This window comes from Hippoglossus hippoglossus, chromosome 14 (assembly GCF_009819705.1).
Source record: "Hippoglossus hippoglossus isolate fHipHip1 chromosome 14, fHipHip1.pri, whole genome shotgun sequence".
NCBI lineage: Eukaryota > Metazoa > Chordata > Actinopteri > Pleuronectiformes > Pleuronectidae > Hippoglossus > Hippoglossus hippoglossus.
In genome coordinates this window covers 5855493-5872098 of record NC_047164.1, presented here as the reverse complement: position 1 = coordinate 5872098, position 16606 = coordinate 5855493, and the positions used below count along the sequence as shown (strand labels likewise).

The 16606-nt window shown below is 40.9% G+C and overlaps 2 protein-coding genes across 2 annotated transcripts; one reads left to right on the top strand and one right to left on the bottom strand.

Moving 5' to 3' along the window:
- Positions 1 to 153: 153 nt before the first annotated feature.
- Positions 154 to 7854, top strand: LOC117774259 (apoptosis-inducing factor 3). The gene is made up of 19 exons (XM_034606526.1): positions 154 to 571; positions 790 to 880; positions 1150 to 1259; positions 1801 to 1910; positions 1992 to 2036; positions 2371 to 2452; positions 2809 to 2921; positions 3027 to 3113; positions 3217 to 3308; positions 3661 to 3791; positions 4548 to 4663; positions 4763 to 4834; positions 4919 to 4982; positions 5216 to 5292; positions 5881 to 5998; positions 6303 to 6401; positions 6610 to 6685; positions 6763 to 6867; positions 7465 to 7854. Exons 1-19 carry the CDS (start codon positions 553 to 555, stop codon positions 7496 to 7498), a joined length of 1641 nt encoding a protein of 546 aa, XP_034462417.1. The 5' UTR covers positions 154 to 552; the 3' UTR covers positions 7499 to 7854.
- Positions 7855 to 9345: 1491 nt separating this feature from the next.
- c14h17orf97 (chromosome 14 C17orf97 homolog) lies at positions 9346 to 11878 on the bottom strand. The gene is made up of 3 exons (XM_034606474.1): positions 11282 to 11878; positions 11071 to 11229; positions 9346 to 10155 (listed from the first exon to the last, which is right to left on the bottom strand). Exons 2-3 carry the CDS (start codon positions 11198 to 11200, stop codon positions 9650 to 9652), a joined length of 636 nt encoding a protein of 211 aa, XP_034462365.1. The 5' UTR covers positions 11201 to 11229; positions 11282 to 11878; the 3' UTR covers positions 9346 to 9649.
- Between the last annotated feature and the right edge of the window lie 4728 nt (positions 11879 to 16606).

Genomic DNA, 16606 nt, shown 5'->3' with positions numbered 1-16606 from the left:
ATTTTGTATCCATGTGTAAAAAATCCCGGAGCTCTTCAGTGATGAATCTTGAAACCTGAAACGATAAATGTATGACAGCGCCTCCGGTTTTGTCATTTGAGCTTTGTCGCCCGTCCATTCAGTGTCGGCGGCTGCTGCCTCGTCAGCCTTTTCTCTGTGCTGCCGTTGTGAAACACAAAAGACGCTGGTCTCTTTTCTCTGGAACAATAACACGGCTGAATGTGACCAGCAACATCACTGAAACCTTTCTGTCCCCAAAAGAGTCCCAAAAGTCACCTTTTGGTCGATTTTCTTTTTTATTGCTCATCTTATGGAACCCAAATCGTCCAGTTTTGTTCACATCCTGCCAAAAACAAGGGATGAGGTCTGGTGATGGACTGGTTGTCGTGGAAACGGACTCCTACCCCGTAATTCAGCTGACGAGCAGAAAATGAACAGGGAGCACGAACTGCTGTTTAAGACAAAACTTGTTTCAACGGAGCGTCTGACTAAGTTTTCATGTTTGTGGAGGCATCTCGTGGATTTTTGTGGTGTCACTAGTAAGTCAGAGACATGTCCGGGACCAAACCACGTGAGTAAACAGTTTTTATTGTTTGAGCAACGGTGAAGTTTGATGAACATCAGGGGGCGGATATTTAATATCATCTGAAAAAGAGTAATGATGGTCTGAGGAGTTTGATTTCACTGGTGTAGCTTGTTTAAATTCATTTAAATTGTGTGTGTGTGTGTGTGTGTGTGTGTGTGTGTGTGTGTGTGTGTGTGTGTGTGTGTGTGTGTGTGTGTGTCCAGCCCGACAAGAGCTTCCAGACTCGGATCCAGAAGACACATCAGAGGAGCTGACAGCTGTGGTGTGTCTAGAGTCAGACCTGCAGGATGGACAGTGAGGAACCTTATCAGAATCAGAATCAGAACCAGAATCAGAATCTGGTTTTATTGCCAAGCAGGTTTACACATACAAGGCATTTGCTGGGGTGTAGTTGTGCAAGGAAAGCAAATTTAATATTAAAAATACTGTAAGCACCAGGGGAGGGATTGTGTGATACTGTTACAGAAATGTTATCCCACAGACGTTCAAGACCTAATTTGAACATTAAGGTCATTGCAGTATCTTGTGTGTATCTGTGTGTGTGTATGTGTGTGTTACCTCAGGATGATGGAGGTGGAGGTGGGACATCACAGCGTGTTGTTGACGCGCTGCGAGGGCAAGTACAGCGCCATCGGCAACCAGTGTACGCACTATGGCGCTCCGCTCAGCAAAGGTAAACGCACAGGAGTCAGATCAGTAGAAGACACACTTTCTGTGCAGAATAAAAATGACACAACATCTGGACCAACAGGGTGACTGTGAGGCTGAGAGGATGGTGCACTATATACTAGAGGCCTACTATATGCTATATATTGTATGACACAATGATGATATAAAATACAGTAGTAGAGGCACTATAATATGTTTTGTGAGGATTATATGAGTTTTATGGAAGCAGAGCATTTTTTATATATTCAACCAATGCAACCATAGTGTTTGCTGTTGTTTTGCGTCACTTTGTAGATGTTCTGTGTCTCTGTGGTTACTACGTGTCTTAATGTTGTTGTTTTGCATCTGTTGAATGTGACTTTGTGTCTCTTTGTGGTTGTTTTTGTGACACTTTGTTGTCAATTAATTGACTTTTCAACAAGAAATGTTACTGTCCCTCCTAACCAGCTCTGGCCCAGGGCCCAGGGGCCTGTGTCCAGTAGACCTGTTCAGTAATGTGTTCATGGTACTGAGTATATAACTGATGTGTGTGTGTGTGTGTTTAGGGGTTATCTCAGGCCACAGAGTACGCTGCCCGTGGCATGGCTCCTGTTTTAACATCCATACAGGAGATTTGGAGGAGTGTCCTGGCATGGACTGTTTACCCTGCCACAAGGTACGACCTGGACGGACAGACAGATGTTTAGCTCACGAGGAGATTTGCATTGATTTTAACTTTATTTTTTCTCTTTCCAAGGTCAAAATTCAAAACAACAAAGTGTATGTGTCAGTAAACAAGAAGGTAAACAGTTGAACTTCTTCACTTCCTTTTCAGTTGATGTTGCTTCTCCTCAGAGTGATGCTGCTTCCTGTCTCATCACATAATTACACATTTCAATCTACTGTCTAGTTCTGTGTGTGTCGGAAAAGTAAACATTTAAAAACCTAATCGTACAAACTAAAGAACAGGAGACAGTTGAATTAGCAGCAAAATACAAAGTAACAACAATAATTCTGTAATGAATAATATAGAATAGATTTCATTACATTACTGTGTGTGTGTGTGTGTGTGTGTGTGTGTGTGTGTGTGTGTGTGTGTGTGTGTGTGTGTGTGTGTGTGTGTGTGTGTGATTCAGACTCTCCGGCAGGAAAAACGATTAAAGAGTATGGGAGCTGCAGTACCAGGAGTTACTCACACTGTTCTGCTGCTGGGAGGAGGTGAGTGTGGACGACTTGGATCTGTATCGGGAATATACACACAGTTATGTACAGGTTTATAAAATATAGAAATGTATGTACAAACAGCTACATTTATACATAAGGCAAAATATGAAAGTCATGGCGGCCCATCTCCCATCCACTAACACGGAGGAGGTGGGATGTATATCCTCTACTGCAGCCAGCCACCAGGTGACGATAGAGACACGTTGGCTTCACTTTTGGGGAGCCGTCCATCTTTATATACAGTCTATGGTCAGGAGCTTGTCAGGTCATCTGTTTCCTCAGTGTGTGTGACGGTGTGTGTGACGGTGTGTGTGTGATGGTGTGTGTGTGTGTGTGTTGTCTCTGTACAGGCGCTGCGTCTCTGATCTGCGCTGAGACTCTACGGCAGGAATACTTTGGCGGCAGAATAATCATGGTCACCAGAGACGACCTTTTACCTTACGACAAAACCAGACTCAGCAAGGTGCAAACAACGTGTCACAACATTTAAGTGATGAATATATTTGTGTGTGTGTGTGTGTGTGTGTGTGTTGTTGTCACTTACACACACACTCCCTGCACGTTACAGGTGATGAATGTGGAGAGTGACAGTATTCTGCTGAGGAGGATGGAGTTTTTCCATCAGTACGACATTGAGGTGTGGCTCAGGAAAGAAGTGAGTTCTTCTCCTGTCCACTCACATCTACACTACTTCATTTTGTCCGACGCACAATCAGAGTGTCAACAGATTCATCATTTAATAACCGCTGTGTTTCCAGGCGCTGTCAGTGGACACAGACAAGAAGATGGTCACATTGGACGATGGTTCGGTCCAGAGCTACGACCAGCTCCTCATCTCAACAGGCTGCAGGTAAATACTGCCTCAGGTGTGTGAAAGGTGCAGATGTAGGATTTAGAAATTAAATATTCATAGTTATGTTTATGTTATGTCATCGGCATCTTTCAACCAAGTTTCATGGGGAATCCATATTGTTGGTTTTGAGTAGTCTAGCCTAAAATCAAATAAACGGACAGGGGTGACATTGGAACATCATTGGCGAAGTATAAACCTGAGGGCATTTCTTGCAGCACCTTTGTCCAAACTAGGTTATTCAGTGAACCAGGACAACAGCAGATATCTTTACTTTGTGTAGTGGTCATCGTTGCAGCATCACTACACTGCAGCACATTTCTCATGAGCAGAGTTTTGACCTGTCCTTCAGAGCAAAGGGTCTGAATGTGCCCGGCATCAAGCTGCAGAATGTCAAGATGCTGGAGACGCCAGAGGACGCCCGACAAATCCACACAGTCTGTCTGGGCTGCAACGTGGTCCTCGTGGGAACCTCGTTTGTCGGTACATGATCTCACGGCTCTAAATGTTTGGTGGTTTATTTGATTGTAAAATATCAGTTTTGCAATATATGTCAATCAGTTTTATGTCTATTGATAAATATAAAAGAAATTCATCACAATAAATAATACTGTCAGATGATTAATGAAGTAAGAAGGACTGTTATACTTTACTTTCTCTATTTAATTGTCAATCATTTTAAATCAAAACCTAATTAATTGCCATCTTACAAATTTGATTATTTATTATTTAGATAAATTAAAACCAAATTTACTACACACATTCATTTTTATGTTATTTATTTATTTTACTTTTAAATAAATTAGAAGCTAATTTGTTTCACTGATAAAATGTATTCATTGCTATTTTTAATAGATTAAAACCTAATATATTTCACTCATCTTCCTAATTTATTTATATTACTTTCAGAGAAATGTAATTTACTCCTCTACTTATGCGTCACTAGCTCATTTTATTTTCTAACCCCCCTTTTTATACTTGTTAAATCTCTCAGCACACATTTAATTATTATTATCATTTAGTTATAACTACAATTTTCCCTGTGTAATATTTGCCCTTTCCTATGTAATTAGAATGATGATCATGTTATTGTGTGTCCAAAGCAATGATTGGATGAAAAGTATAAAGCCTATTTCTTTTATTCTACATTTTAACAATTTAAATAAAACAATCATTTGTTAATGTGGTTTGTTATAGTTGTTGGTTTGTCTTTAATTGTCATATTATCATGTTTTTCAGGTATGGAAGTTGCATCTTATCTAATTGACAAAGCCTCCAGTGTCACAGTGATCGGCAGCAGCGAGCTGCCGTACCAGAACACACTGGGTCCGGAAATCGGCAAAGTCACCATGATGGTAAAAGAAAGAAAGAGACGGAGGGAGAGAGAGGACGTCCTGAATTACTTCTCCACATGTTTATCTACAGTTTCGGTTTAAACTCTGTTGTTCCTGCAGATGCTGTCGGAGCAGAATGTGAAATTCTACATGAACGATAATGTGACTGAGATCAGAGGTGTCGACGGCAAGGTCAAACTGAAACACACACTTTGACATGAACATCAGAAAACACAGAGGGACATTTTGTCTCACTGTCCTCTTGTCCTCCTGCAGGTGAAGGAGGTCGTGCTTAAAAGTGGAAAAGTCATTGCGGCCGATGTTCTGATCGTTGGCATCGGTGAGAGCAGTTTTACAGCTTCTCGTTTTCCTGCTCGTTCTCTTCATCACTCTTTAGTATCTTCCAAAGATATTACATTGATGTAAAAGATTCTTTCTGTAATTGTATATTTTAGTTGTAGAAACGTCACTGATAGACTTGATATTTCGGTTCTGCGGAAATTACTCAAACAACCAGCAACGTTCCCACAGAACCTGCTCAGCAACACGTGTCCTCTTCTGTTCTTCCTCCAGGCATCGTCCCAAACTCTGAGCTCCTGAGAGGCAGCAACGTCCAGATGGATGCGAAACACTTTGTACCAGTCGACAAAGTCAGTTGGTCTCCATTACAACCTGATTATCTACATCTCATCATGTCATTCTCAACACATGAACCTGAATCCTCTCAGGGGTTTGTGGAGATTTACCCCCACTGCTGATACAGTTAAAGCCCAATAGAAAAATATAGAACTGGAAACTCTTCACTTTGCCATAAACAGGGCAACATATGAATTGATGGTTACTAAATGTGAAAATGACATAATATATAATGAATTTGTGAATATATATTTATTTTTTAAATCTACAAATGTTATGCTTCACTGTGATGTTACTCACTGTATGTTTTGGGTGAATCAGAACAGAGAGAGGTACCAACTCCCTGATAGAACTCCTTTTGAAATAGATCACTATATAGTCATACTGATGTGATATAGATTAAATTCAAAAGTTGTTGTATTTGATCTGAACCTCAGAGACACAACTGAAACATGTCATTGATCAAAATCGTCATTATTTATTACTCCTTTATGTTTTTGAGCAGTTAAACAGGCCACAGGGTTCCCGGTGCCCCAAACAGAAAAAAGTATAATAAAACATTCTGCACTCATCAGTGTCCTGCCTGTATCTCCCTCCTGCAGTACACGCGCACCAACGTCCCTGATGTGTTCTGTGGGGGCGACCTCGCCACCTTCCCCCTGGCGATGGCCAACAACCGAATGGTCAACATCGGACACTGGCAGATGGCACAAGCACACGGTAACGTGGAGTCACAGAGCTCTGGATGCAGCCTGTAAAAGGGATATAATTCTGATCTTTTATGATATGATGTATAGCCTATATCGTGTAGAAAGATAAAATACTATAAAACAAACTAACTATAAAATAGTTATTACAACTATGTTTAATTTAGGATCATCCAGTGGATTTGTGGCAACATCTTTCTCAAAAAAGAGCAGCTGTGGATATTGAGAAGTTTCCTCCAAGCTACAAGTAAATAAACTCTCATTGTCTGTTATTTTATCTGTTTAATATATGAGTGTTTTTCTAATTTGTTGTTTAGGAAGAATAGCAGCTCTGAACATGATGAATAAACCGACTGAACTCAACACAGTTCCTTTCTACTGGACCGTCCTACTGGGTAAAACAATCCGATATGCAGGTGAGAGTCTCAGTATTAATTAAACTCGACCAATATTGTTTGTATAACAACATTTAAGTTAATAACTAACTGACCGTTTGGACCCTTCAATCACAGAGAGCCACAGTAACAATTCACTGTTTGTTCAAACTACAGTATCTACACTGATTATTCTGATTTCCCCACCGACCACCATCAAATCAAATGTGATGTCTTTATTCTGGTGCAGGTTATGGGGAGGGATACACTGAGCTTGTGGTGAAAGGGAGGTTTGAGGACATGAAGTTCCTGGCATTGTACATCAAGTAAGCTGAGAAACAAACAAAGTATGACTTAACAGATCGAATATGTGTATTTATATTTTGTATTACTCTCACCTCAGGAACGATGAAGTTATTGCCGTAGCGAGTCTCAACTATGACCCAGCAGCGTCTGCGGTGGCTGAGAGGTTCGCATCAGGAAAAGTCATCACGAAGAAAGAGGCTCAGTATGAAAAATCTTTCTCTTTCTTTCTCCTCCTTTCTTTCTTTCTTTCTTTCTTTCTTTTGAATAAAGAGGCTCAGTTCATTGCATCAGACTATATTGCACTTATGTTTCCCAGAATGATAAAGTGGCTGAGTCTGTGAATAATAACAACAGCTTGCTAACACGTTTAGCAAGTTCGGACGATGCGTCTCGAGTCCCTCCCATTGTACAAACATGAAGCCAAAATACCCCGACTACGAGTGCTGCCATCTTGTGGTGATGATGTAAAGCGGAGCTGGAGTCTGCACAGTGGTGATCAGGGATGGAGCTGTGGTATTGCTCTCAGTCTCAGCTGCACCTAAATTGACTTTTTAGTTTGGTCCATGTCCCATCCACTAACATGGGGAGGCTGGGTTCATGACTCTTACTGCAGTCAACCAATAGGGGGCACTCCAGATGTTTTGGCTTGACTTTCGGGGAACTGTCATGTCATCCATCTTTATAAACAGTCTATGGTTGAATCGAGCGTCTGGATGTTTCGAACATTCTTGTACTTCTTATGTATTTTCCAGAATATCAGATGTTTATATAAAAACATGAGGTGTCTCCTTCCTGACAGGTCAGATGATCTGAGCTGGCTGCAGCTGTCCTGATCTTCATCTCTCTCCTCATCTTCTCAACAATGTCGGCGTGAAGCCTACGTCCTTCATCTGTCTCTTCATCGTCACTGCTCTCGCCGAGGACGGAGAGGGGAAGACGTTATGAAAACGTTTGATGTCGACCCCCAGTGTAGTGTCCTGCTCTGTGTGTTGCTGCAGGTTGTGTGGATTTCACCCGTGCGTCACACCGTCAGTGTTCATGTGAGGCGGACTTCACCGTGCACACAACAGATACCTCAGATGGATGCAGATTTTTTTTGGGACTTGTCTTTTTTAAAGTATTTTGTATCATTTCTTTAGAGTTTAATCTTTGTTTTAAATTCATGGATTTATGTTTCCAGAGGTATTTCAGTGACATCACATTTGAGATGCTCCAGTCAGAATTTAAATACGGTGCCTTTCTACTTGGATGGGGCTGCTGGGAAAACAGGAAGTGACCTTGATGCCCACTGCGACAGTGTACGTGCTCCGACCAGTGAGTCTGACGGGGCTGGTGGTGGTGGTGGTGGTAGGGGGTTATGGGGAACCGAGCGGGGGTGTTGGGCTCTTTGATGCAGAGATGCTGAAACAGGCAACGGGAACAAAACACACCGACGGGGAAACAATGAGCCTTCGGAGAACGGAACACAAAGGCAGTGGGACAAAGTGCTGTGTTGTCCTCTCTCTCTCTGCTGGAGTGTCACTGTCTTTACTTCACACCGGTCGTTCCACCTCCACGTTTACTTTGAGCTCAGCAGCTCGTCTCATTTTCACTGTATCGACACAGTTCAACTCGTGCAAACTTTTTAAGGCCATTTTTTTGGACTGAAGATTGTCTCATATTTTATTTTGTTATATGTCAATGATTTGAAACTTTTTCTTTGCACAGGGCAAGTTTAATAGAATTTAAAATCATAATCACATTTATTTATTTTCTTTATAATCAATTGAGAAATTGTATTTTTATGTTTATTTATTGGCTAAAAGAACATATTAAATACCTGGAATCAAGGTCCTTCAACACATTGATGCAGAAATTGTTAAAACGATAAGGTAACAGATCATTAATGATAGATGAGGTGACATTGCACAGCTTGTTGAAGCTGAATAATCTACATTCTTTTGTTCATTTTACTGGCAGAAGACAACTGCATCGGATAATCCTGTAATCTCACTTTTATCTGAGGATTGCATTCAGAGCAACAGCTCAGCAGCTTCACCCAAACTATTCATTATTACAGTGAGTAATTGAGCACAACACGAAATCTTCCGTTTTGTTTCCTGAGGATGTTTTAGTGAAAGATGCACTTTAGCTCTCGTATGATTAAGAACAATCCTGAACGTTAGTCCTTTCGTTCACCACCTTTGTTGTACCTGATTTCTAGATCGAAAATAACAAGGATGTTATTTGTTTTTTAAACTCTTTTGTCCCGCGTTGTCACTTTGTTCACGAATGACAAAACATCTCAGTCACCACAGCTCTGTCTCTTTTTTTTATTCATCGACTCATCAGTGTTGGAGCTTTTCATTCACTCAGGAAACGTGTGACTTCTCTGCCACCTGTCGTTCAGCAGCGATTCAGCACAGGCAGGAACAACCAACCAGAAATAAAGTGTCTCTCTGTTACTTCTTATGTTCATCACTGACACTGACAATATTATTATTAACACTTCGCTGAATCAGGAAATTAAACTGCATACTGGACCAAATATGTAGGTTTTAAACTGCCTTTTTGTTTGTCTCATAGGGTTAAAGATACAGAGCAGCAAGAAATGAGAGGAAAGCATATCCCTGCATATTGTTCCAGCAAATAAAACCAATATAAAACATTGGTTTTGTTGAGCTCTCTCTGACTTGTGGACATGGAGGTGTTGGACATTATCCTGATAGTGTTTCAGGCCTGAAACAACCCGTTAGGGACTTTTCTGCAAGTGTTGCATAATTTACAAGCACAAGATAAACTCTGCAAATCCTCTATTAAGTTTTGAAAAGGCCTATTCAGGTCCACTGTGGATCCGTTGGTCTGTAGCTGCCAGAGAAACGCTTCTAACGGCTGTCTTAAAAAGTACAGAATTGGCAACTCATGCTCAGTTCGTCTTCGGTCCAACGATCCTCACTGTGTGCCTCAATCTGTTCTACACTGTTGACAAATAAAGCCCGATATGATTAACTCTTGTTTGCCTCTATAATTAAGTGTGTGCTCAGTCGCTGTAGGGATGCCGTCTCCTGCTGGACAGATTTAGTCAAAGCCTTTTTCTCCCCGTGCTCTTTAGGAAAAGTCCATCTCTGTGCATCCTGGCTTTCTCTCAACACAGTGTCTCTGTGTGTGATGTAACGCTGCCGCCTGTTGGCCCTGTACAGCTCCAGCCTCTTCTCCTCAGCCTGGGGGTCCTCCAGTGCTCCCTCCCACCTCAGGCTCTCCCTGGCCTGGTTGCTGAGCTCCGACACTGCTGGAGCTCCACTGCCGCTGGTTTTGTTTGCTGCCGTCAGGGGGGCTGGTGAATTCTTCGGGTGTTTTTTGCTCCTCGTGCCGCTGCCAGCGGACTGCTCTCCACCCTTCTTACCTGCAGCTGGGAGCTTGGGCAGCGGGGCTCGGGGCTGAGCGGCACTCTGAGGGGTCAGCAGAGAAACCGGCAGGGTCTCAGGATGCAGAGGCATAGTGTGAGGTTTCTCTGTCGGGAGGCAACACAAACACGTGAGCACATGCAGAGTAGCAGACAGAACTGAGGGTTGAGATTACTAATGACTGCCTCTGGAGGTGGAGGGCTAACGCTTGGTTTACAGTAATGAGCTGTGACACGGGGCCGATTTTCTAATGACCTATTCAACCCAGGGAATCTACCACCGCCACATGACCCAAACTACGGTTTACATTGTGTGCATGTAAAGTGACCTTCATTTGAACTGAAGAAGTAATAACACAATATGGTCAGAAAAAATTAGAATTTCCGAGCATGACTAATTTTAAGTGGAAGGTATGAAAGAGGTTTTAGGGGTTTAAGGCTTTTCATGTGACAGTTTGTACCTTTTATGTTACTGGCACAATAATTATGATTACTTTACTGTGTGAAATCCTTAAGTCCCTTATATATTGTTTTGTAATCATCTATGAGGGGAATGCATGCTAATTTTAGTTTTACATCAAAGCCAATTGAAGACCTTAGATGTGTAAAGTCATTTCAAAGCAACATTTGAGCTTCTCAGCCACTTGTTTTGGTTTTGTTGGAGACAGAAGAAACCGGACGATGTGTTCCTTTATAAATAAATTAATAAATAATCATGATAATGACTTACTTACCAAAATTATGACTTCATATCTTTAAATAATGACTTAATAACTCAAATAATGACTTAATAACTCAAATAATGACTTAATATCTTAAAAAATGACTTAATATACAAAAATATTGACTTCAAAATTCCAAATAGTGACATATTAAGTCATTATTTTGAGATATTAAGTAATTGTTTTAGCTATTAACTTTAAATGATGACTTAGTAACTCAAACAATGACTTACTAGCATTTGGAAACTTGCTTCCACACTCTGGGCCACTTGTTCTAGATAGAAAGTGTGCAGTTGTTTACCTTGACGTGTGTTTTCCGGAGGACCGATGGAAGCGGTGTTTCTCTTCCCTTTCTTCTTCTTCTTCTTCTTCTTGCTGTCACACGGACTGTTTGACTGGAGCAGGTCACAGTCGTGTTGTTCCGGCATCATGTCTCCGCAGAGACAAACCAGTCAACTGAGGCTGAGGAGGATCAAATGTCCGGTGCCACATTAAATAGACACGTTGACTCACAGGAGGCGGAACCGAACCAGCGTCGGTCCGTAAACTAACTAGTTAACAAACATAATGATTTTAAAAATAAAACGTTCGTCTACTTAACAACAAGACAACGTGTGAAAATACCGGATGCTACACTGTTGAGCTTGTTTTTAGTTCCGGAAACAAAAAGCTTTTCAACGACCACGCTTCACCGCCGCGTTGCCCGGTGACGCGTGTCCATGGCAACAGGCCACACCTCTGACAAGCGAGGCGGAAGTGAAGATATGAGCGGAAAGCGGAAGTAGAGCTTGAAGAACGCAGCGCACAGAAGACCCGGTGGAGTTTAATGGTTACACAAGAGGTAAAAAGACACCAGAGACACATCAGATAACTTTATAAACACAAAGAAATACCACAAGGAAGTAAAAAAGTATCATAAAGGGGTAGAAAGTACCACAGAGATTCGCAGAACTACATCAAGGAGACACAAAAGTGTCCAAAACAACTCCAGAGACACAACAGTACCACACTAAACAAACTTAATCATAGAGAGACACAACATTAACACAAAATAAACACAAAAGTACCATAGGGAGGTATCACAATAATACATAAAGGTACCATAAAGACACAAAAGTATGCAAAACAACTTATGGACTAAAAAATACCACAAAAAGTATTTTAAAGAGGCACACAAACACCACAAAAATAGACTCAATTGCAGAGACAAAAGTATCCCAGAGAGAGAAAATTAACACATAGACACAAAACTATGTCAACATGACACAGCAGTAAAGAAAAAATGTAAATGGCATTGATTAAAAAAAAAACACAGGGACACAAATGTACTATGGAGACACAAAAACTACCATGTGGGGCCTTTTACATAATTTTAATATTATCCCGTTGAATATTATAACTCATCAAATTGTTAAGTGTTTGTCTTTTGTAACTTGTAAATACAAACGCCCCCTATCATTATTTGTTGTTGCTCTGGACTGCAGAGTCACAGGGTTTTTCACCTGTTGTTTTTAGTTTTTCATCTTAGTCCCGTTACCGTGCTGCACTTTATAAAAACCTGACTCGACTGTTAAATAATAAGTAATGTTTAGTTCACCCTCTGGAATTAATCGACAGACGCTCCCTGGCTGACAGAAAACAGATTGGATCAATCCAAACAGAACATTTCCTCTGCGTGCTTCCTGTCGTCACAGTGCAAATACATATCTGTACAAGCCAGAACACGTGTGATCTTTAGATGAAACCAGAGCAGGGAGAGACCTGTTGGCCCAAACTATTTAAAGCCCTGGAAATGAAACTTGAAATTTGGGCAATGTTCCTTCAGTCATTGATGATACTGCTGATGTAGAGGAAGCTGGACGGACGTAGCTTTGAGCTGTAGCCACAACAATGAAGACCAGGGAAGAGATGATTGTCAGTGCACACATAAAACTTCATAATATCCACTACATATCTTTATTTAATACTTCATTTCATTATTCTCACGGCTTCTGGGTAAATCATTTGGGGTCAGCAGAGGTTTCAAGTTAGATAATGTAACTTACAAAACTTAAAAAACAAGAAACAATACAGTCTTCCTTTATGAATCAAAATGTAAACTCAAAAATATAACCCCTCACTTTTATTTTGTACCATTTATGAACCGTTTCCAAAGAAAAGCGTGCGAGTGTGTTTTTACTAATGTGCAAGGAACTGAAAATGATTAGTGAAACTGTCCTTTCAACTAAGTGCCTGAGGATTTATATGTGGCCACTGACAGCATTCGCAGCACGCAGCCTGGTATTTCCCAGGGAGTTTCCGTCCTATTCCTGCTCCACAGAATCCAGTCCCCCACTGCTTCCTCTCTACAGTAAACACATCACATGCATGTGCACACAAACACACACTTACAAGCTGATTGTTCAACATATGGACATTTGAAGCAGAGTTTGTGACTTTTAATCTCTGGACACTAAACTGGAGTCTTGTGTTGTGTCTGTTGTTAAACCGGTGCTAAGAAAAAGGCTTGTTCTGCATAGTTGAGTCCTTTCATACAGTGGCAGACATCTTACACAATCCCATTAATGGAAAACACAAAAGTGACAACACAAATACAAAAGCCACACAATGGAAACACAATCACAACAGAAGTGCTTGGAACACCCAACAAGGAAGAACTTTGCTTGTTTCTTTGTCAACATCCGTTGTCGCTCACTTCCATTGTAGTTGTGTTTCCGTTTTGTGGCTTTTGTGGTTGTGTTACGTCTTTTGTAGTTATGTTGTGGCTTTTGCGGTTGTGTTGTGGCTTTTTTGGTTGTGCTGTGTTTTTTTTGGTTGTGTTGTGGTTTTTGTGGTTGTGTTGTGTCTTTTGTGGTTGTGTTGTGACTTTTGTGGTTGTGTTGTGTCTTTTGTGGTTGTGTTTTCACTTTTGCGTTTGTGTTGTGTTATTTTTTAGATTGTGTTGTTGCTCTTTTGTCGTGTGGTGGCTCTTTTGTAGTTGTGTTGTCACTTTTGCGTTTGTGTTGTGTTTTCTTTTTAGATTGTGTTGTGGCTCTTGCATTCGTACCTTCAGTGATACAGGAAGACAGAGGATAATGCTGAGTCATAGAGGACACGTCACATTTATTCATGCAGAAGTGACAAAGGTCACAGTGACATGCAGACGTGACACAAGTGTTTTCACATCCCTGATCTTTGTCGTGACAGATTCCACAAAAACTAAATCTGATGTTCACACATTTCTACAGGAAAACCACTATCATTCACATCCACCACAAGAAACATTCAGCTCCAACTACTACACTTATTTCTATGTTCCTGTGACCTTTGGCCTACAATAGTCTATTTATTCCACAGGTCATGTGATTGGTGGCATTTGAACCATGCCCCAGCTCACGTCTTGTTCTGATGATCTTGCGAGTCATGAATGTTGGTGGGGTGGGGTGGGGGGGGGTGGGGACAAGTGACTTGCACACTTTTCCATCTGCTGCAGCCATCAGTACACAAACAGATCTTAGGTTTCAGCGTAAGTGAACTGGCATCTGTTTGCAAGACGGTTTTTCAAACAACAGCTCGACAGCTTTTGCAAAACATGCAAAATTGGATTTGATTTGAAAGAGATGAACATGAAAGCTCCAGGAATTTCAGCCCAGACGCTGTGAATGTTTGACAGAAGTGGGTTCAATTTTACCAGTGTATTTCCAGGCACTGTGAGCGCAGACATCATCTGACACCAAGTAGGTTCTTCTGTGTTACATATATTGAGTAACAGCTTATCTTTTGAGCTGAAGTTTTCTAAATGTTATATAATCATTTTCATTATCCAGACCTTTTACTGGGGGGACAGCAGGAGAAGTTCCTGTAAAGTGTCCCAAGCAACTGACTCGGACATTTGCTTTCTCACATTCAGCTCATCCGGAGAATTTCATGAAAATGTCCAAAGTTCTGTGCATGTCTACAAAAAGCTGGGGGGTTATATTACATCACTGGTTCATTTTCACCCTCATAAGTAGAGGACATAGTGTGGGATTGCTAAGCACTGAAGGTCACAGGTTACCATCTTTCTACAGACACAACATCATATCTCTGTGTTAGGTGGCCATCAAAGCCTTGTGGGAAATGCAATAACACACAAAGAATTCAGGAATTTATCAAGGTCAAAACCAGATGAGTGGTTTTACTTTTTCCCGCTTCACATTCAAAATCTGAAAGGTCATAGTGAATCCACCTTGTGTTAAATATTGCGTAGTAAAAAATATCTGTTTTTTTTTTTTTTTTTAAAAGAAGGCAGGGGAAGGACAAAACGTGGGAATGAGACAGCGGATTTGTTCTCGTGTGGATTTGCTGTGTCAGGTGACCGGGTGAGGACGCAGCTTCTCAAACTGCAGCGAGCTTAAAGCTGCAGAGTGACAGGCCAGAGAGAGAGAGAGAGAGAGAGAGAGACAGAAAAACTGTAGGTCGGCCGTACAGTCCGCGCTGTGTGTGTGTGTGTGTATGTGTGTGTGTGTGTGCGTCAGTGTTTAAAGGGTAACAAGTTCACTTCGACCTGCTGATATCCCTGGAGGCCATTTGCAGACTCTTGTGCCGTCTTGACACAGTGCGACTTTTGTGCAATTAGAATCAGGCTCAAACTGACACCTGAAGAGCTGCTTTGTCAGCGGAACCCATTCAAAACATTTGACTGTGAATGTCGACACATCATGATTCTCTGTCTCTCTGGGACTTGAGGCTGGTTAGGATTAAGGCCTGCTGCTGATGTTGGTGAATTTGCTTCCTGACTTTGGGAACAGTGTGGTTCCCGTTCACACATTTGCATCAGCTGGTTAGTGTCGAGACTCAAATTTACCTAATTTGAAAACAAGAACATTATTTTGACCCATACGACAGATAAACAAATGATGCTGAGCCAAATTTTATCCAAATTTAACGTACGTAACGTAAAAGTGTTTCTCATGTTGTGTCTCATGTGTATTTGAACAATTGTAAATGTTGTACATCTTATTTGTTTTTCTCCTGCATCTTGCACTAATGTTTTTTACAACCTAATTTTTCTTTTATTTATTTTTAGCTGAACTGTCTGTATGTATTAACCCTCTAGGTTTCCTTTTCCTTTTTTCACTACAGCAGCACAAACTTTTTCTTAATAATCCTCATACAGTATTTTAATAATGTGTTGTGAGTGTGGAAATGCAGTAGAACTAATTGCTGAACCAACTGAAAGAAACTATTTTAATTGGTAACACCCAAATGAATTATGTTTGTTCAAATTATACTTGACAGGTTATGTTTATTCTTTCATTGTTATTATAAGTATGTGTACTGTCTCTGTCTGTTCATCCTTGTGTATAATTACACAAGGATGATAAACTATTTTACTTTTGCTTCCTTTCCTGTGAATATTTCTGTATCTATATGTTGCATTAGAAATAAAGGAGTTCAACCTGAAATACAGTATTTTGCAAATGTGGTGTTCTACTTTTATTTATAGCTCATTTCTCGTTTCCGTTATTTCCAACCGTGCGATCATCGACAGAGTTAAACACATACATCTGGAATCACATGCATACAGATGAGTCATTGACAGGAAGTAAACATTAAAAACACAATATGAAGGAACTTAAGAGGTCGAAAATAAACAAACAGGATTAAATACAAAATGAATGCAGGCGAGAGAGTGCAGTTAATAAAAAGAAAATTACCAAACATATCGCAGACATTAATAGTTTTTTTTACTGCTTTCGGTGTTTAGAGGGGAGTCGCCCTGCGTGTGCACGTCAGGTCCGTGCCCAGTCTGACGTCCTCTCCTCGTAGGCGCTGACGTCATGACGCTGCCAGCTGATCGGAGTGGGAAACCGGGT